This window comes from Myxocyprinus asiaticus, chromosome 21 (genome assembly GCF_019703515.2).
Source record: "Myxocyprinus asiaticus isolate MX2 ecotype Aquarium Trade chromosome 21, UBuf_Myxa_2, whole genome shotgun sequence".
Classification (NCBI taxonomy): Eukaryota; Metazoa; Chordata; class Actinopteri; order Cypriniformes; family Catostomidae; genus Myxocyprinus; species Myxocyprinus asiaticus.
The window spans coordinates 16,428,380-16,454,460 of record NC_059364.1 but is presented as its reverse complement, the minus strand read 5'-3'; the positions used below and the strand labels follow the sequence as shown (position 1 = coordinate 16,454,460).

Here is a 26,081-nt window from a genome sequence, read left to right as displayed (position 1 = left end):
TCAGTTATCAGTTAAACGGTGCATGAAAAATGTTTCCAGTGGTTGTACTCTCCATAAGCTCATACAGCTCATATGACTGCTGTGTCCCTCTCTCTCTCACCCATCAGTGAGGCTGTCTTGCTGGCTTTGCCGGGTGTCTCGTGGGCTGTGTTTGGTGAAGATCTCCAGGGCCAGGTCTTCGTACAGTTGCCTCTGATCTGGAGTCAGTGTTTCCAGAGACTCCAACTTGATAAAGGCACGTGAGCATGTACCAAATGCACAATTGGCAGAGGAGCAGATTGCTAGCAGAGAGTAAATCTCCACAGCAGGTATAATATCCTCATAATCACGGAGATGAAGAGCTAGAAATAGAGTACATAGCAATTACGGTTTTATGCCTGAGGAACAAAAATTTGAATTATTGAATCGTTCTAGCAAAGTTAACAAAAACAAAAACATACAATAACCCACATACATATATACATGTGCGCACCTCTTTTCCAGGTGGTCGGTGGACATGATTTAAGCTGTGGTTTAAACATTCTTGTCTTGACCGTCATGTAAGCAAAGGTCTTTTGCGACATCAGTGTGTATGTGTTAAGCATTAAAGACTTTAACTTTGAGTTTGTTTTCTCTGTTCAGGCGAGTGATTTAACACTGTGTCTGCGTAGACAAGGCCAGGCATACTATGCATGCGTTCACAAATGTGCACATACACAGATAATGATTTACAATATCTATAAAAGTACATAAAGGGAGCAAAAAAGTAATCTGTAAAACCCCAGTGGTTTAATCCATATCTTCTAAAGTGATTCAGTCGATTTTGGGTGAGAACAGACCAAAATGTTACTCCTTTTTCACTGTACATCTTGCCATTGCAAACTCTAGACACGATCATGATTTCAAGCTCGATTACACTTCCTAGTGCTTGATGCATGCACAGAGTGCTAGTTGGTGCTAGGAAGTGTAATAGAGCTTGAAATCATGATCACCATGGATACTGCAGATGTCACGATTTATAGTGCAAAGGGGGTAATATTTTAGTCTGTTCTCACCCAAAACCAACTGGATCACTTCAGAAGACAAGGATTAAACAAATGAAGATTTATGGATTACTTTTTTGCTGTCTTTATGTGTTTTTTGGAGCTTTAAAGTTTTGGACCCCATTCACTTGCGTTGTATAAACCTATAGAGCTGAGATATTCTTCTAAAAATCTTTGTTTGTGTTCTGCAGAAGAAAGAAAGTCATACATCTGGATGGCATGAGGGTGAGTAAATGATAAGAGAATTTTCATTTTTGGGTGAACTATTCCTTTAAGTTAAACAACTAAATAAATTTAATCTGTATATAAATTTTTACATATAAGTATATACATGTTTCAAACAATAGCTGTGTCCCCACTTATAAAATATACTATGCACTCAGCCATGTAGTGTATGAATGTTCAGTGTACTATCGTCCAAAATGGTTTTTTACTACACGGAAGCATTCGCCATTTAACAGCGGACAGAAGGGACGTTTCAAGCGCACGTGATGTGTTGCCACTAGCTTTAGCGCGTTTTCCAATCTCAGTTCAACACTTATATTTCAAACAACGTATATATATTCACACCGCTTGGGGTGATGGTAAAGCATTTAACTCACATTTGCAAGGGGCTGTATCCACTGAAGGTTCGCCAGCTGCTACATTCACTACATTCAGGTAACTGCGCCCCTTCCGCTATCTACGGCAAGCCGCGTGCGCTGAGTGCATGAAGTGTCCAACATTCCACACTCCATTTTGACGGTTGAAAAAGTGCATCATCCGGGTACTTAAAGTACACTTCTTTTTGATGCATTTTCAGTGTAAATGTACTACTCGCACTACTTACACTACAAAATGGTGTAGAATAGTGCAGAAGTGTGTGGTTTGGGACTCACCTAGTTACACTGCAACCTAGTTAGAGCATGTAATTTTGCTTGATGTTAAATAGACGTATGCAAACAGAAGTCACATTCACTGAAGAGGTAACTGCAGTAACAGTGTGCTGCTAAAGCTTTGTTAGTATCGGTATCAGACGATATATAACAAATATTTGTGTAAAAAGTATTAGAAATATACTTTATCACTTTATTATAGGTTTATATCTCAAATAAATCACCAAAAACATTATTGTTTTGTTCATAAAGTCTTTGGCTTACTATGCTAGGGGCAGCAAAAGACAATTTGGGTTGTGCGAGACGAACCTCAACATACTGATTAATGAGTGGATAGTATCATGGCTCACTGGTTCCATGGTTATGTGTATGCATGTGTGTCACCTGTCCTCATGGCTGCATCCACCTTGCCATCATACAGCTGTCTCTGTGCGAGCAGGAAGAAATGATAGGCCTCTGCCCCACGCCAGGCGTCATCCAGGATACGGCTGTCTGAAGACGACTCATCTTCCTCTAACAGCCCTGCTAATGCACTGGTGGCCTTAAATAAATCACACACAAATTACCCACCACTAGGCTGTAAATGAGCCATTAATCACAACTGATTTCCTGCCCCTCTGATGCTCTCGTACACTGAGTCAGTCTGCAGCTGCAGACCATTGCACTGAGTATAACTTATCAACTACCCACGTTTTTTTTATCTTTGCTGGATGGAAAACAGAAAATCACATATAATGTTAACTAATTAAATCTAATCTAAGCCCAGGATGCAGAGCATCTGTGAACATGAAACCAAAGGGCAAATTCACTAAACAGCTGCGCCACTTTTGCGCATGTTTTTTTTTTTGCGCAAAAAACCTGCTGAAGTAGCACTGCGTCTTAAGTATTTATTTAGCTAATTGCATTCAGAAAAGATTTTCTGGGTGTGTTTGCACCATTGCCTGATCTGCATAATTCCTTTAGTGAATTGGGCGCTAAACCAGCACAGACAGCACCAGTGGCACCTGCAGGATTCTGAACCATGGTACGCAGAAGATAAAAATTTTAATCTTTACTCATATTTGAATCCCAGAAGTTATATGTTTACATTATGCTTTCTTAAATCAAATGTTTTAATTTAATGGTAATTTAAATATTTTAATTTAGTCTTAAATTATTTTTATGATAAACTTGCATTTAAACCTCTTAAATTGGCAGTTAATTTGCCCAATAGTATGCGCAAGATCTGTCAGTTGTCCTGTCAACAAAGAAATAGTCTTACATTTCTGATTAAAGTAAGAAACCAATGCCAACCTTACAGTGAAAAATTCAACCTTCTGGTCCCTGACATGTCAAATTGATTCAGTACTCACTCTTTTTATTATAAAGTCTTTGTGAATGTTCATTAGTGCGAAGCCTTGAGGCGCGTCTCCATCTTGCAGTTCCTTAAGTATGAAGGAATTATGTGTGCAAAAAAGTTCAGAAATTGTACTCTGCTTGCTTTTTTATTTTTTTTAAACACTAGTTGGGTTTCCATCCAACTATTTTTATAAAAATGTTGAAATTGTGCATAAGAAATCCTGAATGGAAATGCTTGATATGCGAATAAACTCTCAAAAATTTCTTTAAATGTAATGCGCTCGGCAGAGGTGGATTTTCTATAGTTTCGCATTAGTTAAAATGCGCATTAAAGTGATGGAAACAGTTTATTAGCAAAACGATGACGTGTTTTGACCATTGTGCACGTGTTATGCATATGCGATAGCTTGATGTGACTGGCCCAACGACAGGTCCGACTTAGGCACACAATTCTTTGAACAAAGCCCTTGACAATATGAAATGTTTAACCCAAATTTGGTCCTCGCAATCCGCTAGAACAGCTTTGAGCATGGGCGCTCCCAGGTATGCGCAGGCTGATGGCGTGTAGGCATCGCAGCCCATTTCAGCCCTCTTTATATCAGATATTACACTTATTCTACCTTGCAGCATTTAATAAAACAAGGTACAATTGCTCTAATCCTGCAAATAAAACTTTCCCCAAAGGAAGTCATTCAGCTGCTCCATCATGACAAGGCGGGCTCCCTCAAGAGAACATGATGAATAGATCAAGATATTGGATGGAAACATGCAATGATTTGTATTTTCCTTAAATCGCATTTTTAGAATGCTCTTAAAAATGCAAAATGTTTAGATGGAAACCCAGCTATTGACAAACGAGAGGCTGTCTTGAAACATTATTACAATTACATTATCCTTGTCAACTCCAGATTAACAACCAAATACATCAAGCATCCCACCAATCACATTCTTTCAAAAGTAATTCAAGTTTTGCTATTGGTTTGAAGCATCTGAATGCCTTTTATTTAGTTTGTATTTTTTTCCTGATGTATTTTATTTAGTGTGTATTATAATTTTGTTATTTTAGTGTGTGGTTATTTTTCTCAATGTATTTTAACATAAAAATATACACATTACCTTTCATTTAGAAATGATGTAACAGAGAATTCATATTGAAATGCTGGTAATGTAGGGTACGCAGTGTGCGTACTCTGCGTGCAGGCAGGGGTGCCACTGGACAGCGTGTGCAAATAAACTATGCTATTACCAGGCAAAATTCATAAGGAAATTTACCCCAGAGAGTTTTGGATATGTGTGAGTTTGAGTACCTCTGATTTCTTGCCCTTGGTTTTGCTTTGCTGTGAACTTTTGATCTGAGTGTGGAAGTTTTCCACCAGCAGGGCAGCGAGCACATACAGCTTCTTCACTCGTAATGGTCTTGTTCTCTTTTTCGCCTCTTCTTCAGCAATCTGACATGCACACAGCCAATAAGTGAAATAAACTGTGCCATTATATAAGATGTATAATAAACATCTAACATTAAACAGATAGATCACCCAAAAATGAAAATTATCTCATCATTTACTCACCCTCATGCCATCTCAGATATGTATGACTTTCTTTCTTTTGCAGAAGAATATCTCAGCCCTGTAGGTCCATACAATGCAAGTTAATGGTGGCCAGAACTTTGAAGGTCCAAAAAGCACACAAAGGCAGCATAAAATTAATCCATAGAACTCCAGTGGATAAATCCATGTCTTCACAAGTGATATGATTGGTGTGGGTGAGAAACAGATCAATATTTAAGTCCTTTTTTACCATAAATTCTCCTCCCTGCCCAGTAGGTGGCGATATGCACAAAGAATGCAAATCTCCAAAAAACAAAAGAAGAAGAATGTAAAAGTGAAAGTGAAGATTTATAGTAAAAAAAAAAAAAGGACTTAAATGTGGATCTGTTTCTCACCTACACCTATCATATCACTTTTGAAGATATGGATTTAACCACTGGAGTCATGTAGATTACTTTTATTTACCTTTATATGCTTTTTGGACCTTCAAAATTCTGGCCACCATTTACTTGCATTGTATGGCCCTACAGAGCTGAGATATTAATATATATAAATATATACAGGTGCATCTCAATAAATTAGAATGTCATGGAAAAGTTCATTTATTTCAGTAATTCAACTCAAATTGTGAAACTCGTGTATTAAATAAATTCAATGCACACAGACTGAAGTAGTTTAAGTCTTTGGTTCTTTTAATTGTGATGATTTTGGCTCACATTTAACAAAAACCCACCAATTCACTATCTCAAAAAATTAGAATATGGTGACATGCCAATCAGCTAATCAACTCAAAACACCTGCAAAGGTTTCCTGAGCCTTCAAAATGGTTTCTCAGTTTGGTTCACTAGGCTACACAATCATGGGGAAGACTGCTGATCTGACAGTTGTCCAGAAGACAATCATTGACACCCTTCACAAGGAGGGTAAGCCACAAACATTCATTGCCAAAGAAGCTGGCTGTTCACAGAGTGCTGTATCCAAGCATGTTAACAGAAAGTTGAGTGGAAGGAAAAAGTGTGGAAGAAAAAGATGCACAACCAACCGAGAGAACCGCAGCCTTACGATTGTCAAGCAAAATCGATTCAAGAATTTGGGTGAACTTCACAAGGAATGGAAGAGCCACCACACACAGACATGTCAAGGAATTTGGATACAGTTGTCGTATTCCTCTTGTTAAGCCACTCCTGAACCACAGACAACATCAGAGGCGTCTTACCTGGGCTAAGGAGAAGAAGAACTGGACTGTTGCCCAGTGTTCCAAAGTCCTCTTTTCAGATGAGAGCAAGTTTTGTATTTCATTTGGAAACCAAGGTCCTAGAGTCTGGAGGAAGGGTGGAGAAGCTCATAGCCCAAGTTGCTTGAAGTCCAGTGTTAAGTTTCCACAGTCTGTGATGATTTGGGGTGCAATGTCATTTGCTGGTGTTGGTCCATTGTGTTTTTTGAAAACCAAAGTCACTGCACCCATTTACCAAGAAATTATGGAGCACTTCATGCTTCCTTCTGCTGACCAGCTTTTTAAAGATGCTGATTTCATTTTCCAGCAGGATTTGGCACCTGCCCACACTGCCAAAAGCACCAAATGTTGGTTAAATGACCATGGTGTTGGTGTGCTTGACTGGCCAGCAAACTCACCAGACCTGAACCCCATAGAGAATCTATGGGGTATTGTCAAGAGGAAAATGAGAAACAAGAGACCAAAAAATGCAGATGAGCTGAAGGCCACTGTCAAAGAAACCTGGGCTTCCATACCACCTCAGCAGTGCCACAAACCGATCACCTCCATGCCACGCCGAATTGAGGCAGTAATTAAAGCAAAAGGAGCCCCTACCAAGTATTGAGTACATATACAGTAAATGAACATACTTTCCAGAAGGCCAACAATTCACTAAAAATGTTTTTTTTATTGGTCTTATGATGTATTCTAATTTTTTGAGATAGTGAATTGGTGGGTTTTTGTTAAATGTGAGCCAAAATCATCACAATTAAAAGAACCAAAGACTTAAACTACTTCAGTCTGTGTGCACTGAATTTATTTAATACACGAGTTTCACAATTTGAGTTGAATTACTGAAATAAATGAACTTTTCCACGACATTCTAATTTATTGAGATGCACCTGTATATATATATATTTCTTTGTGTTCTGCAGAAGAAAGAAAGTCATTCATATATGGGATGCATGAGGGTGAGTAAACGATGAGAGAATTTTCATTTTTGGGTGAACTATCCCTTTAAAGGTGTAATTTCTGCGCTTAAAGTGGCACTAAATGGAAATGCAATCTGTTTATTATATTGGCCTAACTGTTGGCATATGTCTGGGGTGAGACAACCTGTTTTTTAAACAATGGATGACAGGGGAGTCTTTGAAACTTGTTTGAAAACAGTAATTCCTTTTCCAATTCTGCTTGATGCTGTAGAAATTGCACACTGCATATTTAAAAATCACCATCATCGCTGGTTTCATAACCTGAAAATTTCCACTGATTTTGTATTTTCTTTTACAAGAGGTTACACATGCAGTCAGATGTACCTTAAACATGAGTTTAGCAGCATCCAGGAAGTGGTGGGCTTTCCTGTACAGCTCCACAGCCTCTAATGTTTTGTTTTTTTCCAGCAAGTGTGAGGCATATTTGGACAGCAGAGGGCCAATCTCCTTCATACTGTGGTTTTTAGCAAGTTCAACAGCTTTGTTCCACTAAAACATAACAAATGAGTTTAACATTTCTTGTCACCAAACACTAAATCTGAACATTTCTCATGGATGATTTATCACAGATAGGTATCATGAGCAGTTCCACTTAAATGAGTTTCAGTGTGATGACATTACAGCCGCATCTGGATCTTTCAGTAGAACTGCTGATGAGCACTCTGAACCTCTCATTTAAAGTAATTCACACTGACAGAGGCATCATTACCACTCAAAGGCCAAAACCCCATTGAAAGGGCAATGAGTCAGAATTTGTTTAGTGATGAAAGCGAGAAAGAGGGAGAAATGTGTGTGTGCATGTGTGTGTATGTGTGGATATTAATTAGGGCTGGATGTATAAAAAAAAACAAAAAAAAAAAACAGTCTTTGTATGGTGATGACAATTATGAAATATCACCTACGTGTAAAACACACTGTCACTTGTGCAAATGTGAATGAGAAAGCCACTGGTAGGCCAGCAGAAAAAAATATCTTTGATAAATATGTAAGATTAAATCCGTAATGTTGTTATATGATTTAATTATTGCAAATATACACTCATTTAGCACTTTATTAGGAACACCTGTACACCTATTTACTTATGCGATTATCTAATCAGTCAATCGTGTGGCAGCAGTGAAAGACATAAAATCATGCGGATATAGGTCAGGAGCTTCAGTTAATGTTCACATCAACCATCAGATTGGGGAAAAAATTTGATCTCAGTGATTTCGACCATGGCATGATTGTTGGTGCCAGATGGGCTGGTTTGAGTATTTCTGTCACTGCTGATCTCCTGGGATTTTCAGGCACAACAGTCTCTAGAGTTTACTCAGAATGGTGCCAAAACCTAAAATAATCCAGTGAGCGGCAGTCCTGCGGATGGAAACGCCTTGTTGTTGTGAGAGGTCAACAGAGAATAGTTAGACTGGTTCGAGCTGACAGAAAGGCTACAGTAACTCGGGTAACCACTCTATACAATTGTAGTGAGTAGAATAGCATCTCAGAATGCACAACACATTGAATCTTGAGGCGGATGGGCTACAACAGCAGAAGACCTGTAAAGTACTCAGTGAATGTATAAAATAGAACAGAAAAACTGTATAGAGATTTTGGTATAAGTACTGTATATAGTATAGTTTTTTTTCAAGGAAGAGTAAAGATCACCAATGCAGAAATCTACCTCTGTCCAATGTCTTTATATATGTGATATATGCACACATTTTTGATGAGTGTAATTCAAACCAATTGCAGAACCCAACTCTCACACACATTAATAAGTTTTCTTTCCTTAAAAAGGAACTGAATGATTTAACTAAAAAAAACATTTGATTAATAATGATCAAACCCTAATATTAATACATGTTAAACCTGTAATGTACACAATGGTATGTCAAAACCATACAACTAACTACATTTCTGTGTTGATTTGTCTGTATGAACTCTCACCTGGTTTAGATGCACACAGGCATCCACAGCTGCTTTAGGCTGATTACACTTCAGAAATGCACCGACTGCCTGCTCACACATCCCCACAGTAACAAACATCTGACCAATGTCCTGCACACACACACACACACACACACACACACAAACAAACAATAAAGTACAGTTCGAGTCCCTTTAAGATCATGTAGAATTGCTGCTTGGTTTGCTAAAAAAGAATTACAGAAGACAGAGAGAAAGAAAGAGACAGAGAGCTCACTGGTAACAGTTTATGGTTCTCTGGTAGAGAGTTTGCAAGTCTCTCCAGACCATCATAGTCCTCCAGCATATAATAACATTCAGCCAGACGCTCCTGATTACGACCCTGCAGGTAATACTGCACTGCATTTAACCTGTGGAACAGACAGAGAACACATACACTTTATTTATTAAGCCTCTGTCTAACATACTGCAGAATGCATTACACCAATACCACAAGCATTTATATGACACAAATAAAGCCCAAAATAAATAACCTTAACTATGTTGTAAGCAGTTACTATATACGTGATGTTTTATTCAAAGCAACATACAATACACCTATTACAGGAACAACCCCACGGTGGCAACTTCGATAAAGTGTCGTATATTGTTAGACATTCAGCTGCATGTGCACACATACAAAAATCACATGCATATACAGTACATTTATACAGTGTGCATACATGGCATACACGCAAACACTCATACTTGAACAATCCCTACCATTTCTGTCTGTCTGCAAAGTAGTCTCCGATGGCGTTGTGGGCCTGCTCTAGCAGTGCATCATCTGAGTCACCTGACCCTGTCTTGAGCAGCTGCAGGACTCTGAACCAATCACCAAGCTTTATCCGCAAACTGATCGCCAAGTCCCTGAGAACATTAAATCATTAATATAAAGTGTCCTTGTCTACAAAGATTTCATATAGTATAACCAGTATGCGTGTGTGTGTGTGTGTGTGTGTGTGTTCACCTGCGATCCATGTCCAGGTACATCCTCTCTGCCTCCTCAAACCTGCTGAAGTAAGCAGCCACTTCGGCCTGTTTCATGGCTTCACTCTGCAGATTGCTCAGTCTCTTCACAAATTCAATGCCCTGATAATCTCTACAGCGCACAAACGCCTGCTCAGCTGTCTTCAAATCCAGCTTTTGCAGCGCCGCTTCTGCCAAAAGACGCCTGGAGATAAAAGAGAGAAATTTAACATACCTCAATTTTCAATCATAGCACAGAGGGCCGACAATTTCACACTGAACACCTTAAATGTCATACTGTATATTTCTAGAATCTGATACAGTAGTTGACATTGATTACCAAATTACACTTCATGCATCTTAATCGATTTGATTAATATCTGACTGGGTATGCACATTCCAACTTTTTTACTATTTTACTATTTATTTGACTATACTTAATATTCCTGCCCTATATACAAATATAAAAGAGTTTACTTCTGTGACTGTACAAGTGCAGAGTGATCGGATTGCTATCCATCTTGGAGGGCATTTACATTTGCTCTTTTCATGATCGGATAGCTTTCCCATCTGTAAATTCCCACTCAGAGATTGCTGTTAATCTTTTTAATTGAAAATAGGTCTGTGAACTCACAGTGTTTGGTAAATTGAGTAACAAACAGTGGACAAGGAGGGCGGGGAGAGCTTGTCTGAGATCTTTTTCAAGATATTTGACCTCTGACACGTTGGCATGTTATGGAAGAGCTCAATCAAACAACAGTGCCTCTGAGTTCTCACGGTTGTATCCAAGCAAACACACACACACACACACATTCAGGAAAAGAGAACTGACACATGGCTCTTGCTTTTCTGTAGGATTCCTTCTTCTGCCTCACAGTTTCATTAAGCAACATTCAACAACATACAGTAAGTGTAAATTTTACGAAAAAAATCAAATCAAATCACTTTTATTGTCACACAACCATATTCACAAGTGCAATAATGTGTGAAATTCTTGGGTGCAGTTCCGAGCAACATAGCAGTCGTGACAGTGATGAGACATACACCAATCTACAATAAACATCACATTTACACAACACAATTTAAAATCTAATATACACATAATTACACACAACACAATATACAAATATTAACAATGTACATTATACAATACACACAATATAGAATACACATTATACAATAAAAAAAATTGTATATATAAAATGTACAGTAGGTTGTATTGTACTGCATTGACATTCAGGCTGTCGGTTGATAGTAAGTTGCCAGTGTGTTGTTAAGAGAGAATATAATTTATGACAGTCCAGTGTGAGATAATAAGATTAATAAAGTGCAGTGCTGATGTATATTGATCATGAGAGATCAAGAGTTCAAAAGTCTGATTGCTTGGGGGAAGAAGCTGTCATGAAGTCGGCTGGTGCGGGTCCTGATGCTGCGATACCGCCTGCCTGATGGTTGCAGTGAGAGCAGTCCATGGCTCGGGTGGCTGGAGTCTCTGATGATCCTCTGAGCTTTTTTCATACACCGCCTGGTGTATATGTTCTGCAGGGAGGGAAGCTCACCTCCGATGACGTGTATGGCAGTTCGCACCACCCTTTGCAGGGCTTTGCGGTTGTGGGCGGTGCTATTGCCATACCAGGCGGAGATGCAGCTAGTCAGGATGCTCTCTACAGTGCTGGTGTAGAACCGTGTGAGGATGTGGCGGTTCATTCCAAACTTCCTCAGCCACCTCAGGAAGAAGAGGCGCTGATGAGCCTTCTTCACAACGGTCTCAGTGTGGACGGACCATGTGAGTTCCTCAGTGATATGGACACCCAGGAACTTGAAGCTGCTGACTCTCTCCACTGGTGCTCCATTGATGGTGATGGGGCTGTGTTCTCTTTCTCTTCTCCTGAAGTCCACCACAAGCTCCTTTGTCTTACTGACGTTGAGGGAGAGGTTGTGCTCCTGACACCAGCGTGTCAGAGTGTGCACCTCCTCTCTGTAGGCTGTTTCATCATTGTCAGTGATCAGACCTACCACCGTCGTATCATCAGCAAACTTAATGATGGCATTGGAGCTATGTGTTGCCACACAGTCATGTGTGTACAGGGAATACAGGAGTGGGCTAAGAACACAGCCCTGCGGGGCTCCACAGTTGAGGGTCAGTGATGAGGAGATGTTACTGCCCATTCTAACCACCTGACGTCTGCTTGACAGGAAGTCCAGAATCCAGCTGCACAGCGAGCTATTTAAGCCCAGAGCCCAGAGTTTCTCATCAAGCTTGGAGGGCACTATGGTGTTGAATGCTGAGCTGTAGTCTACAATCAGCATTCTCACATAAGTGTTCCTTTTTTCCAGGTGGGAGAGAGCAGTGTGTATTGTAGATGCAATGGCATCATCATTGGAGCGGTTGTTGCGGTAAGCAAACTGCAATGGGTCCAGTAATGGAGGCAGCACAGAGCAGATGTAATCTCTGATTAGTCTCTCAAAGCATTTGCTGATGATGGGGGTCAGAGCAACAGGACGCCAGTCATTTAAGCAAGTGATTTTGGATTGCTTTGTACAGGCACAATGGTGGACGTTTTAAAGCATGTGGGGACTACAGACAAAGAGAGGGAAAGGTTGAAAAAATGTCACGTTTCAACCTAAAATTAAATGGAAAAACAGAAAAATATATATTTTGCATAAAAATTGTTTAGCCTATTTTTAGGACTAATTTATATTTACCTGCATTGGGACATTGTGTTCATGACAATTAAGCACAATGTCCCTGAAAATTCTCATTCTGGACATCTTTTGAGTTTTTTTTTTTATTATTTATTTTTTATTCCCATTATTCTCAGTGGTTCTCACTAGATTTTCAGTACAGCATATACCACCATGACATAGAAATACTATAACATTTCAATAATATATCATTATTTTTTGTATTACAATAATGAGAATGAGATTTTTTGCATAACGTTACTGAGAATTGGGAGGAAAATGTGCTTACATATCTAGAAAATAATAATAATAACTTTATTTATATAGCACCTTTTAGCAATATAGCACAAAGTGCTTCACAAAACATAAAATCAAAACTTTGTAATATATATACTACAAAGTAGTAAAAGCAAGTTAATACAAATTAGATTTAAACAAGGCTTAAAAAAAGACACTGATTCAGCAGATGTAATATCCCTGGGCAGGCTGTTCCATAATCATGGTGCCTTCAATACAAATGCTCTATCACCTTTGTTTTGTATCTGCATCTTGGAACAGCCAACAGTTCATGACAAGAAGACATAAGAGGTCTAACCAATTCATAAAGTTTTAAAAGTTCTGCTAAATAATCTGGCACCAAATCATGTAATGCCTTACATGTAATTAATAAAATCTTAAAATCAACCCTAACATGAATTGGTAACTATTGCAGAGAAGTTAAATCTGGAGTAATATGATTAAAAGACCTAGTTCATGTCAAAAGTCTAGCTGCAGCATTTTGCACTGATTGTAGCTGTGCTAAAGTGCATTGATTTAAAGTTGAAAACAGTGCATTACAATCTAGGTGAGATGAAATAAAAGCATGAATAAGCTTCTCTGTACCCCTAAAACTCAGAACCTATCTCACCTTGGAAATGTTCCTTAACTGATAAAAACAAGACTAAACTAACTTCCTGACATGATATTCAAAATTTAAATAATGTCACAATGCAAAAACTACTAATCTACATTAAACATGAGTCAACTTGACACTAGGGTTTACCGTCTCTCTGATGTAGCATGAGTCCAATCAGAAATTCCTCCTCGTGCTGTGAGAACTGACAGAGCCACTAAAACTCCAGTGGGCCTCTAAATCAATAGAGTGGCTCCAAGACTGTCATGTCTTATACCTACAGGTAACATCTCTCTCTCTCTCTCTCTCTCTCTCTCTCTAAAGTGCTTTTTTGACTACAGATTATCTTTATTCCAGTTTGTTTCTGATTTCTTTCTCACTGTTCAGACAGGTAGAAAAAAGCTCTCAAGAAGTGTACTGTCATACTGGTTTTATCTTGTACTCACAAATCCAGAATCATCATTCACTATAAAACTGTAGCTCACACCTCATTCAGACTATAAAACTGGACCTTAAACTATCCACCATCTCCTTGAGGAAACACACACATACACACAGACTTTAGCTGTGTCTCGTTTCGAAGGATGCATGCTAGGTAGGACGCATCCTTTGAAGGCTGCAGTATACTGAGCGTCCTCCTTTAAACAAGCTTCGTTTAAACGAGACGGCTTTCACAGGACAAACGGAAACGGAACGTAACATGGTTGCTATGACAGCATGCCGCTCTTTAACAAGCACAAGCACTTTGAGTGAGAAGGAAACAAAGTCCCTTTGGAAGGGAATGTATGAGGTAAATTTTAGGAGAGTTATAATGATGTAAAGAGAAAACAAAATAGACTTACTTGCGTTTGAACATCATATTTACGGGCAAATTGGCGTCAAGTTTTTTTAGACATTTCCATTGAAGCAAAGAATTGTGGGTTGTGAGAGCCCACGAAGGATACACCTCATGCATCCTCCGAATTCCCGTGAAAGAAGGTCACATTCGAAGGCTGCATTCGAAGTGTCCTACTCGCTTTTCTGAAACGAGACAGACTCGATGACGTATGCGGCCGACAAATGCGACCTCCGGAGGACGCTGCCTTCCAAACGAGACACAGCCATTGGCACACACATATTAGGCCGCATTGCACACTCTTAAACAATCAGCAAATACACAGTCCTGTGTGCAAACATTAAGACATACAGTGTTTTACTGCAACTAACTATACTTTCATTCATGAGCTCTTCTTTGTGTGTGAGTGTGTGTGTGTGTGTGTGTGTGTGTGTGTGTGGGAGGGTTTGGGTGGTTTACAAAGACTTTGTTTAGGTTATAAACTGGTAATTACAAGGGTATTATGCTATACATATACCAAAGACATTTCTAAATGCAAACTGCACTTCAAACAAAACGAAAAAGCAATTAAATAATGAAGTGGTAAAAATTAAAAAAAAAAAAAATAATCATATATAACCACCTTTCCATTAACCGTCATGCAACAATCCATCTATGACAACAGGGGGAAAATTACTAATGCAAATTAAGATCTAAAAACAATTATAAATGAAAACATAATAATTAGAATGATGATAATAATCACTGAAATATAAATCATGTTCAAGGTGAATGTGTTTTTGTATTATTTTATGATTTAATCACAGATGTATAGGCTATATATAAAGTGACCCTGCAGAGTTGCGCTCTGAGCTGAAATGGTCTGAGGTCATTTGCAGCATTCTCATAGATGATACTATTCTTGCAAAAAAAAATCAGAAGACTGAAACAAAGAAAGAGTGAGAACCCTTTACATACGCATGTTCCACGAGACTGCACGTCTCCGAACAAACAGTGCATCAGACATGCTCATAGACTGCTCTTCTGTCATCTGTTCTTAAAAATATAATAAAATATGTTTCTTCAAGCGTGTGTCTCCGAATCCAAGACATCTTACAGTTATCCACCATGCACATTATATTCGCTACCTGCAGTTAAACGTCTTCTATCAGTGCGCGTACTTTGCTGCCTGTGTAATTTGATACGTTGGTACTGAAAGAACATCTGGCTTTCAATGTGTTATTTAGGTTAATTTATCATGGGTCACAAACTCTTCATTTGGCAACTATTCTTTATTTAAGGCTATTCTATTCGTAAGGCTATTGTATTGATATTGGAAGTTCCATTCATTATGTTTCCCCCTTTTACACAGTATAACATTTCACACCGGTGTTGTCCCTTGTACCGAGTAAAACCGGTAACACCGTACACCGTGGCAACCTTATGTGGAATGAGTGTGTGTCTCACCATAGGCGCGGGTGGGGATTGTCCTCTATAAACTGAGAAGCATCTTCAATTCCAACCTTCTCAATCAGTGCTCGGCTGTCCCTCAGTGAGCGAATCTCGAAGTTCAATAAATAATCTTTATTTGGAACCTCTGGATCCTAAAAGACAACATACACAGATAGTCTACTGAGCCATGATAATCAGACTCATACATACTGTATTTCATTCTCAGTGATCAGAAATGTCCTATTATAGCCGTTAGCAATGTAATGCAAAAACTGTATTAATCACAAATAAATTAATTCAAAGTCAAATTTGAATAATCTCAATCTGACATATTTGATTTAGAGATTACTCAAACTGCCCTGCAAAGCTTTCTCAGAGAGATTTATAAAATCATTCGATGAGTTGAAAGAGATGTGACTCTTATAATGACATTTCTTGGTAATGAAAGAGTGACAGGAACTAACCCTCATAATCTCATCCAAAAGAACAGATTTGATCTCCAGATCCTCAAAGTGGCAGATGAAGCCAGATGTTTGAATCGGCTCCTGTGTTCAACATAACACAAATATAAGCAAGGAGGGAATACTCACACTATTACACCTTTTAGACGATCGGCCTCAAGGTTTGACGTGTTGTACATTCTGAGATGCTATTCTGCTCACTACAATTGAACGGAGTGATTATCTGAGTTACCATAGCCTTTCTGTGAGCTCGAACTTGTCTGGACATTCTCAGTTGACCTCTCTCATCAACAAGGCATTTCCATCCACAGAACTACTGCTCACTGGATGTGAAAATCCTAGGAGATCAGTAGCTACACAAATACTCAAACCAGCCCATCTGGCACCAACAATCATGCCACAGTCAAAATCACTGAGATCACATTTTTTCCCCATTCTGATGGTTGATTCTGATTAACTGAAGCTCCTGACCCATATCTGCATGATTTTATGCACTGCACTGCTGTCACACGATTGGCTGATTAGATAATCGCATGAATAAGTAGGTTTACAGGTGCTCCTAATAAAGTGCTCAGTGAGTATATTGGTTTCATATTTTTGTAAATATGTTGTGACCACTGTGTGTATACTGTGTGAATTAGACATATAAGCCATTCTGATTTCCTCCTACCTTTCTGTGCTGGGAGCAAAAACTCTTGCGAGTCTGCTGTAGGTGGTCTGATCTACAGGCCATGTGTTCTGTGATTTACTGAGGCGTATGTATGTTTATTTAAAAACTGTAGCACTTCCTGAACCCCATATACGTAAGAGTACATAAGTACAGTAGCTCTGAGAAAAACAGAGAGTAATGTCATCTCTTATCACTCACTCACTCTATCTTTCTTTCCATTTATGTGTTCTTGTCAATTGTTGCTCTTTTCAAACACTGCTGTACATGTGTGTGTGTATGTGTGTAAATGTGATACTGTCTTTCTCTCTGTCTCACCTCAGGGTCGAGGTTTCTGAAGACATACATTCTGGTTTTCTCCATCATGGAAAACAGATCTGGATTGTCATTGGCCCATTTCATATCCCAGACATCCTTGCGCTCGAATTTAGATGGGTCTCCAGCTGCAGACCAACCCTCTGTGTCCCTTGACGAACCCTGTGTCTCTACATCCAAAAATGTCAACAGCCCTGTAATGTCTATAATAGCCAGACGGCTGGAAAAAAAAGATGCAGGTCAGGAGTGGATAGTACATAAAAGTCTAACAATGATGGCATGAAAACAGTCTGGAGTTATAGTAGGATAGCAAGAAAGATAAAGAGAGAAAGAGAGAGAGATCCAACCTGGAGTTACAGTTGAGAGACAGCTGAAATGGTCTGGTGGTGAGGGTGTATTTCTGCAGGAGGCCAATGTTGGGCAGACTGTACCTCTGCAAGATACCAGACTCACGACCCTGTGGACATCACAAACTCAAACATAAACATCACTATCACATCACAAGGCTTTGGGCTCAGGAAGCACATATTTCTTGTCTGTACAGAAGACGTACCACTATAAGCATCCAGTCTGATGCTGCGATGCAGCAAATTGGATCTCTGGTGGCCTGAAACAAAGTAAACATTATTTTTACCATCACCATTTTCCCAATCTCTGACTCTTATGGCCTTTTCAACTGAGTTAAACTGTATGCAAAACTGTAGAACAACATTTTCCCTGAGGCCTGGGTCCCTCTGAAGTGTCTTGGAGAGATAAAGGCAGCAAGCGCATTTACATGCAAAATCTTACATCAATTATGCTTAATAAGCCATGTAAACACCTTATTTTTCTCTTTTTTAGCATTATTTTATCAGGGAAAGGTCAAAGACGGAGATGAGGTGTTTGTCCTAACAGAGTGTTTTATGGGATTTTTTTCCACTAATCCTCTGACAAGAGCTTGAGAGAGCCACAGGTGTATGAGTGTGATGAGTGTACTCACTGAGAAGGCCTTGGCAAAGTTCACTGTCCCATCCGATATTCCGCTTGTACTGTCGTCAATGTGATAAACCCTAGAGGAGAGAGACAGCAAGACAGAGAGTGAGAGAGAAGGGAGTAAGACAGTGAAAAGAGACAGTGTGCAATTTAAGCGAGACAAAATAAAACAGAGTGATTAAGAAAGTGAGGTATTGTCCCAGTGCTTTTTTTCATGTAGAAGGGAGACTCTGGCAGAACACTGGGTCCAGTCCTGTTTTGTGTGGGTCGCTGCAATTCATCACACAACCATGAACAGAACTTTTTAAAACTGCTGCCGTCAACGAACATGCCCTCACACTGTACCGACAGACGGACGGGCAGACAGGCCAGCCCACAGAATTTATGCATCACAGAACACTAACTAAGAAGCTCTTCAACAGATGAAAGCTTACATATTACACAGTGCTGCTACATTCTACTAAAATTCTGCACAATAAATCAAGCTTTAAAGGGATAGTTCACCAAACAATAAAAAATTCTCTCATCATTTACTTACGCTCATGCCATCCCAGATGTGTATGACTTAAGAAGATTTTTAGAAGATTATCTCAGCTCTGTTGGTCTTTTCAGTGCAAATGAATGGTTACCAGAACTTTGAAGGTCAAAAAAGCATATAAAGGCAGCATAAAAGTAACCCATATGACTCCAGTGGTTAAATCCATGTCTTCAGAAGTCATATGATAGGTTTTGGGTGAGAAACAGATCAATATTTAAGTCCTTTCTTGCTATAAATCTCCACTTTCACTTTCTTTTTCTATTTTTGGCTATTCACATTCTTTGTGCACATCGCCACCTACCGGGCAGGGAGGAGAATTTTTAGTTAAAAAGGACTTAAATATTGATCTGTTTCTCACCCACACCTGTCATATAAATTCTTAAGACATGATTTTAACCACAGGAGTCATATGGATTACTTTTATGCTGCCTTTATATGCCTTTTAGACCTTCAAATTTCTGGTCACCATTCACTTGCATTGTATGGACCTACAGAGCTGAGATATTTTTCAAAAAATCTTCATTTGTGTTCAGCAGAAAAAAGAAAGTCATACACATCTGGGATGGCATGAGAGTGATTAAATGATCAGAGAATTTCCTTTTTGGGTGAACTATCCCTTTAAGTGCTCTGAGAAAAGCTATTGGTGACCTTTGACCCTCACCTCTCTCGACCTTCTTTTCGGGTCTTGGTGACCTGGTTGATTTCAAGAGCGGTGAGTTTCTTGGCAACACGATACTGCCAAACGTAAAACACCTCCTTAGATGCGGAGATCACATGAGTCTTTGTCATAGTAATGAACAGGGGGTCTGTGACAGAAAAAAATAAAAAGCAGAACATTCAGGAAAGAACTTTTAGAGCGTAATTTTTTTCACACATTTTAGAAAACACTGAAACAAAACTTTAGAGACAATTTAAACAATGTAAAAGTCTTTTGTTTGTTTTAGAGCTAAGACAGATATTTCAGAAATTGCTTGAATCAGTAAAATATTTATTTAAAAAAATACATAAAATACATAGACAACAGAAATGTGGCTGCACATTGAAGCTTCAAAGGCAGTCAAAATCACACAAACCTATTTTCAGAATAGGATTCTGGGACATTGATGCTAAACAAAAATGTGAAAAGGCTTTGTAACTTTCCACCAATCAACCGGATTTCACCTAAAAAGTTGTTTTAAAAGTAAGCATCTTTTTCTATGAGTAACTATAACTTTTGCCATTGAAGTGTATGTCTGTCTGTGCTGTTGTTCAGGCCCTGGAATTTTCCACAGAATGAGCATGGTGAACATCTCACTCTCCCATAGATCTGCTCTCCCAACCAGGGGAGGAATTTAGCAGGACGCCTGTGAGAGCGAGAGGATGGGAGCCGGGATTCCCACTGCAACTATTACACTGTGTGTGTTGGTGTTATATCAAACACGAAGGGCTTCAACTTTACAACCACAATCTGTCTGTTTGCTTATCATCAAAGAAACAGTCCTCAAACTGAGAGAGCAATTAAATATATTACAAATAAACCTTCAAAACTCAAAGCTGGGTCCAATAAGTCAAATCAGACCTTATCTATAAGAAATTATTCAGCAAATTAGACATGTTTGTACTACACGGCTGGAATTGTTGTCCCAGGCAGCCAATTTCCTACATAGCTATGCTAGTTTCATGTCTCTTGTATCACTTCGCAGTCTCTTTCTTCTCATATGATAAAATAATTTAAACTCAAATGTAATATATTTCATGCTCATTAATTTATTAATTAGGTAGTCAAATAAAGCTCTGCGTCTGGGCTGATTGTACATTATCCCTTACGTATTGAATCAGTGAGTCTACTGTGTTGTTTTACTCACCGATGTCAATGTATTTAGAGTCCTGTGGGGTTCCAATTGAGTTACACAACACCAGGACATACTGTGAAGAGAGAACAGATAGACACCTCTTTACTGCATGGGTACAGTAAACTAATCAGTGTTAAGGAAATATCTGCGAGGCTTCTTTTGCGGATGTTCATAATACCTTTCTCCTCCTAGACTGTTACTTTGGAAGGTTTTTATTGGACACCTCATTAAATGCCTGTGGTAAAGCGGTTGAATCTGGCTCTTAAGATGGCTTTCTCAAAGTTAAGAACCAACGAGATTCTACTTTAAAATATAGTATTTTGCATTAGCTAACACTTTACTGTTGACTGTGTTTTTCTACTGTAGACTGTCCTGAGTAACAACATTGCTTAAAGGGATAGTTCACCCAAGAATAAAAATTCTCTCATCATTTACTCAACCTCATGCCATCCCAGATGTGTATGACTTTCTTTCTCATCATACACATCTGGGATGGTATGAGAGTGAGTAAATGATGAGAGAATTTTCCTTTTTGGGTGACCTATCCCTTTAAAATGTTCAGTTATACGACATATAAGTATCTGAATGGTGCAGAGCTTGTTAGCATTCCTAAATACAGTGGCCCAAAAAAGTATTTGGAAAATATTTTTACTGCATCATGTTTTGAGAGGTGCCATTCCATTACCGTAGCAGATCCAGCTTCAGTCTCTTTTTCCTCCTGTTAATGAAATAATAAAACTGTGATAATACACACTTAGCATTTGATTGCATCTCACCTTTAAAAGAAGTGACACAAATGACATGACACAGATCTGAAGAGCAGTTGACACTGAATCAATATCCTTTATTTAAAATTATATCCCAAGTCAAAAAATATCTCTTGATCAAAATAATGCAATGTGAATCTATGATGGATGTAGTCAGACTAAACAAATCTCTTATTTGGGAAACAGAGAGTGCTAGTGTATTTGCTGTTTTCGTACCTGTTGGTGTGTGTCGTCTGCTTTGGTGGCCAGGATGCAGAAATCTCCACAGGTAGTAATGGACATAAGGCTCTTGACATATTTCACAAACTTCTCATTATTCTTGGTGTCCCAGAACACAACGCTGTACTCCAGCCTATCAGGACGTGTGTATGCGTACACCACCGTGTTACTGCAGTAACCCCACTACAAGAACAGAGGGTCAGATTAGATTATATCAGATCAGACAAACTCACTGAAATTTACCAGAAGTCGGTTTTGGTAAACAAATATTTCTGTTTGATGAGGTTTGGATGGGATTATCGGCTTCTCTAAAGACCCTGTTTTTTTTTTAAACAGATACAGTGACATTATGGTGATCTGCAGTTTATCACACCTAACTGACAGTGCTGTAGTGAGCATTATATCTGATCTCCAGTGAGCTTGTCGCATGTTCTTGTTGTACACGTGCTTCTGTCCCAACTGTCCCTCTGTGGTTTAAGCCTTCTTCGCTGCCAGACGAATGTGGTTTCTTAGCTCTCTGACTGCATTTATGATATCTCTCAGATTATATCAATGTCCTTTTCTTCATTGAGATTATAAGGAAACACTGACACCAACTACAGTTCCAAATTCTCGTGACATCCCTGAAAACAGAGCCAGCTACAGAGGAGGAAAAGTACCATTTATTGATGAAAGAAGAATCTATCACTCATTTTCTTTATGAAGGAAGGAACAGATCCGACACTAAACACAAGCACATAATTTCATATGAAAATAAATCAAAGAGGACTGAGAGGAAAGAGTCACTCCAACAATATCTCTTATTGATAATCTTGTATGATAAGTTAAATAAAGAGAAACTAAAGCTAAATTTCATATTTCTTAATAAATACTCTTATATGATCAAGTAAATAAAGAGAAACTAAAACTACATTTCATTAAAATCTAAATAAAAGGCCTATAACAGTTACTTACAATCTTACTCAAAAGTTGATTGTCTCCATGTATGTTTACGGTTGGATTTTTTAGATATATCTCTGGATTTTCAAAATGTTTCTCATTACCATTATTTACAACTTAGTTACCTTGTAATCTGGCCGAATGTTGGCAAAATAAATGTAGGAATCTACAGCCAGGCCGATTCTGAGTCCTCTACCTTCCCATGATACAGCAGTCATCTGCTTACCCGGTACCTTCAGAGTCCGCAAGTGCTATACACATGATGACATCGGACATCATATGACATCATTTAATTGCATCAACAGGGTTATAGATAAAAAAGAATTATAGATAAAAAAAGAAGAAAATGTTTAATAAATAAAATATATATTTTTTATTATTCAAAAAATGAAAACGATTTTTTAGGGTTAGAGTTGAAGGAACCGTTCACCCAAAAATGATAATTCTCTCATTATTTACTCAGCCTTGTGCCATCTCAAACTGCCATCTTTCTTTCTTCAGCAGAACACAAACAAAGGTAGTTTTATGGAGATATGATGTGTTCATATCCATACAATGCAAGTCAATAAATCGTACCATCTGAAGACTCCTAGACGATCATGTTTAGATGCTCGATTACACTGTGTAATTGAGCTTCAAATCATGATTGTGCCAAGGACACTGCAAATACAAAGATTTATAGTGAAAAAGGAGTTACATTTTGGTCTGTTTTTCACCAAAAACCAATCGGATCGCTTCAAAAGACATGGATTACAACACTCGTGTTGTAAGGATTACCTTTATGCTGTCTTTAGGTCATTTTTGGAGCTTGAAAGTGTTGGACCCTTTTGAATTGCTTTGTATTGACAAAACACCTCATATCTCCATCAAAATATCTTTTTTTTTGTGTTCAGCAGAATAAAGAAAGTCAGTAAATGTAAAGAGTAAAAAGTAAATGATGAGAGAATTATAATTTTTGGGTGAACTATTTCTTTGAGGTTTGAGTTGGGTGTGTGATCTGTACTCACCTCTCCGAATGGCGTGTAGAAGTGAACAATGTTTATGTCTTTCTCGGCTCCACTGTTTCTGAGTGATCCAGCTATAGCCAGAACACTGCCGCAGTGATTCCACTGGATACTGGCAACATGCCACATGCCTGTTTCGATAATCACAGGATCTACACACACAGACAGACACACATAATCAATAAGAAATTAAAATGTTCCTTTCTCCTTCTGTTTCTCTCTCTCTCTGTCCATCCTATTCTAGTACGAATTTATAATAAAAACACTTAAAATACATAAACTGTGCTCACTGTCATCGCTCTCATGGCGCATCACTTGGCAGTGCCCATTGGTGAAGCAAACAGCCAAGCAGGGACAGTCTGGCTCCAGATACCCCTCTGTGCCTGGGTACCAGTGGATACCTGCTATACTGAGGGCACCTGTTACATTCGCCAAACAACTCATGGTCATCTTCATCTGTGCATACACACACACAAAAAGAGAAAATATGTGTTTTTGCTTGCAGTGTACCAAATGACTGGATATATAAAAAGCTAAAATATCTAAATGGCACCCACACTAGAAAACAAAACATTTTTTCACATCCTCAAGACGCAGAGCCAAAAACTTGCTTAATAAATTTAGTAAGAGAGGTTATTAGTTATCACATATTTTTATGCTCTCAGCACTTACAATGAAGTTTCCCTGGTTATCAAAGATGTGGATCTCTCCATTGGCCATTCCAAAAAGCAGGATCTTACTGTCAGGAGACCAGGCCACATGTGCCAGCTGAGTCCCTTTCAGTTCTTTACCCCAGATCCTGTTTCCTACAAAATCACACAATCATACACACATAACCAAACAAAACATAAATAAACAAATCACATAAGCAAGTAATCAAGCATGAAAAAGCTATATAACCAATAAAGCTGAAATGTTTTTTTGCTTTTTTGGCTTGTTAAAAATAATAATCAGATAGTCCACTAAATGTTATGTCTGGAAGGATTGCAGCATTAAAAGTGCAGTCTGAAAGTCTGAAACTACATCGCAAATCTGGAATTTTTTCCAATTTAAACTTGAAAATAAACAATAAGGTTTAGAAATTTGACAAATTTAAAACAAATAAGTAATTATGTTAAAACAAAGTTTTACATTATAACTTTTACACTGTTACAACTAGAGGTCCACCAACAGTGGACTTTGCAGATACCGATAACTAAGGTGATTGAGTGGGCTGATAACTGATTAATTGGCCACTAGTTTTTAAAATAGATATACAGAATTTTTAAAAATGTTCTTAGTCTTTCCATACTACGACGGGCACAGACAGAGTCTACAAGAGTCCAAAATGAACAAAATTCCAGATTCAGCCTACTGTGCAACCAAATCCCAATAATAGCCAAAATTCATTCACAAGAAAGTTTAAGACACGATGTGTGTGCCGCAGGTCACATTTCTATATAGTCACATTTTTCTTTGCATGTTCTCGCTTGAATTTAGAACACTTGTTGTTTTATCTAATCAAAATAACAAAATATGCATTGAAGTGAGGATAAAAATATAGATTAATATTATTAATATCGAAAGATTATCAATTATCAATATCGAAAGATTTAGATATAACAAATCCCCACAAGTTGTCAGTGATTGTTTTTATTTCACTTCTAGAGGCTGCTGTTATACTGTAGTAAAACTAAAACAAAACAAAAATATCAATAAATATCAGCATAGATTTTTGCTGATAACCGATAGTTCCAAAAAAGCAACTATAGGCACCGATTAATCAGTAAAACCGATATATCGGTCTACCTCTAGTTACAACCCACTGCATTTTTGATATATAACAGAGAATGGAGTGTATGTGTGCTCACCGTCCACTGAGCCCACAATCACAGCACCATCCTCATACACGATACAGATCTTTAGACCATCAGCACTCCAGCTCATGCTCCTCACAACAGACTTATTCCTGTTATTAATCATCTCCTCATACCATGAACCTGTTAGACAAAGTCACACATGTATCAGCTTAAATTCATTAAATATACTTTCTGGACGGTTTGTTATGGGACCGTGTACCTTTGTAAAGCATCCAGACAATGATAAGCCCATTTTGGTCACTGGTGGTGAGTTTCTGGTATTGTTCATTCCACGTCACAACCTGCACTGCACCTGCACAGCCAATCACAGTTTAGAGAGTAAACAACACAAACAATAAACACAGAGACCTAAGCACAGGTACATGGCTGATGTCACACATTTCATCTTTCTTACCACTGTGGCCCTCCAGCGTTTGATTCATGGACAGATTGCTGGGAGCAGCCAGGCCTTTTAATTTAGCATCATCTAAGAAGAAAAAATCAGAAATTAAAAATTGGTTGATTGGTGGATTTAATTCAAACATCTAATGTGGAATGTATAGAATCATTCAAAATATTCCATTAGAAAAATGCACATTGTTCTACTGATGTGACATTTTTTTTCTATATAGAAATGCAGGTAGTTCCAGTTCTTGATACTATTGTCCTTTTTAAACATAATATGTGATGATGTGAGAAGCATTTTCTATTGAGCACCATTCACAGGATACTGTCACAAATCACTTTCATATCATTGAGATTTTACAGAATCGCCTTATAATT

At 38.3% G+C, this 26,081-nt stretch overlaps 1 protein-coding gene across 1 annotated transcript in view; it reads right to left on the bottom strand.

Moving 5' to 3' along the window:
- The window catches only part of wdr35 (WD repeat domain 35), a 29,294-nt gene that overhangs the window by 2,656 nt on the left and 557 nt on the right, over positions 1-26,081 (bottom strand). Inside the window, exons 3-27 of the mRNA XM_051648982.1 lie at positions 25,714-25,785; positions 25,519-25,611; positions 25,311-25,439; positions 24,133-24,266; positions 23,751-23,916; positions 23,464-23,612; positions 22,582-22,707; positions 21,515-21,700; positions 21,217-21,249; positions 20,544-20,604; positions 19,361-19,505; positions 18,169-18,238; positions 17,743-17,796; positions 17,537-17,646; positions 17,193-17,409; positions 16,211-16,291; positions 15,762-15,898; positions 9,905-10,108; positions 9,658-9,804; positions 9,173-9,305; positions 8,917-9,027; positions 7,312-7,476; positions 4,543-4,683; positions 2,282-2,438; positions 101-341 (exon numbers count right to left, since the gene is read on the bottom strand). Of these exons, the coding sequence (XP_051504942.1) occupies positions 101-341; positions 2,282-2,438; positions 4,543-4,683; positions 7,312-7,476; positions 8,917-9,027; positions 9,173-9,305; positions 9,658-9,804; positions 9,905-10,108; positions 15,762-15,898; positions 16,211-16,291; positions 17,193-17,409; positions 17,537-17,646; positions 17,743-17,796; positions 18,169-18,238; positions 19,361-19,505; positions 20,544-20,604; positions 21,217-21,249; positions 21,515-21,700; positions 22,582-22,707; positions 23,464-23,612; positions 23,751-23,916; positions 24,133-24,266; positions 25,311-25,439; positions 25,519-25,611; positions 25,714-25,785 (3,262 nt within the window). The remainder of the gene's footprint in view (positions 1-100; positions 342-2,281; positions 2,439-4,542; positions 4,684-7,311; positions 7,477-8,916; positions 9,028-9,172; positions 9,306-9,657; positions 9,805-9,904; positions 10,109-15,761; positions 15,899-16,210; positions 16,292-17,192; positions 17,410-17,536; positions 17,647-17,742; positions 17,797-18,168; positions 18,239-19,360; positions 19,506-20,543; positions 20,605-21,216; positions 21,250-21,514; positions 21,701-22,581; positions 22,708-23,463; positions 23,613-23,750; positions 23,917-24,132; positions 24,267-25,310; positions 25,440-25,518; positions 25,612-25,713; positions 25,786-26,081) is intronic.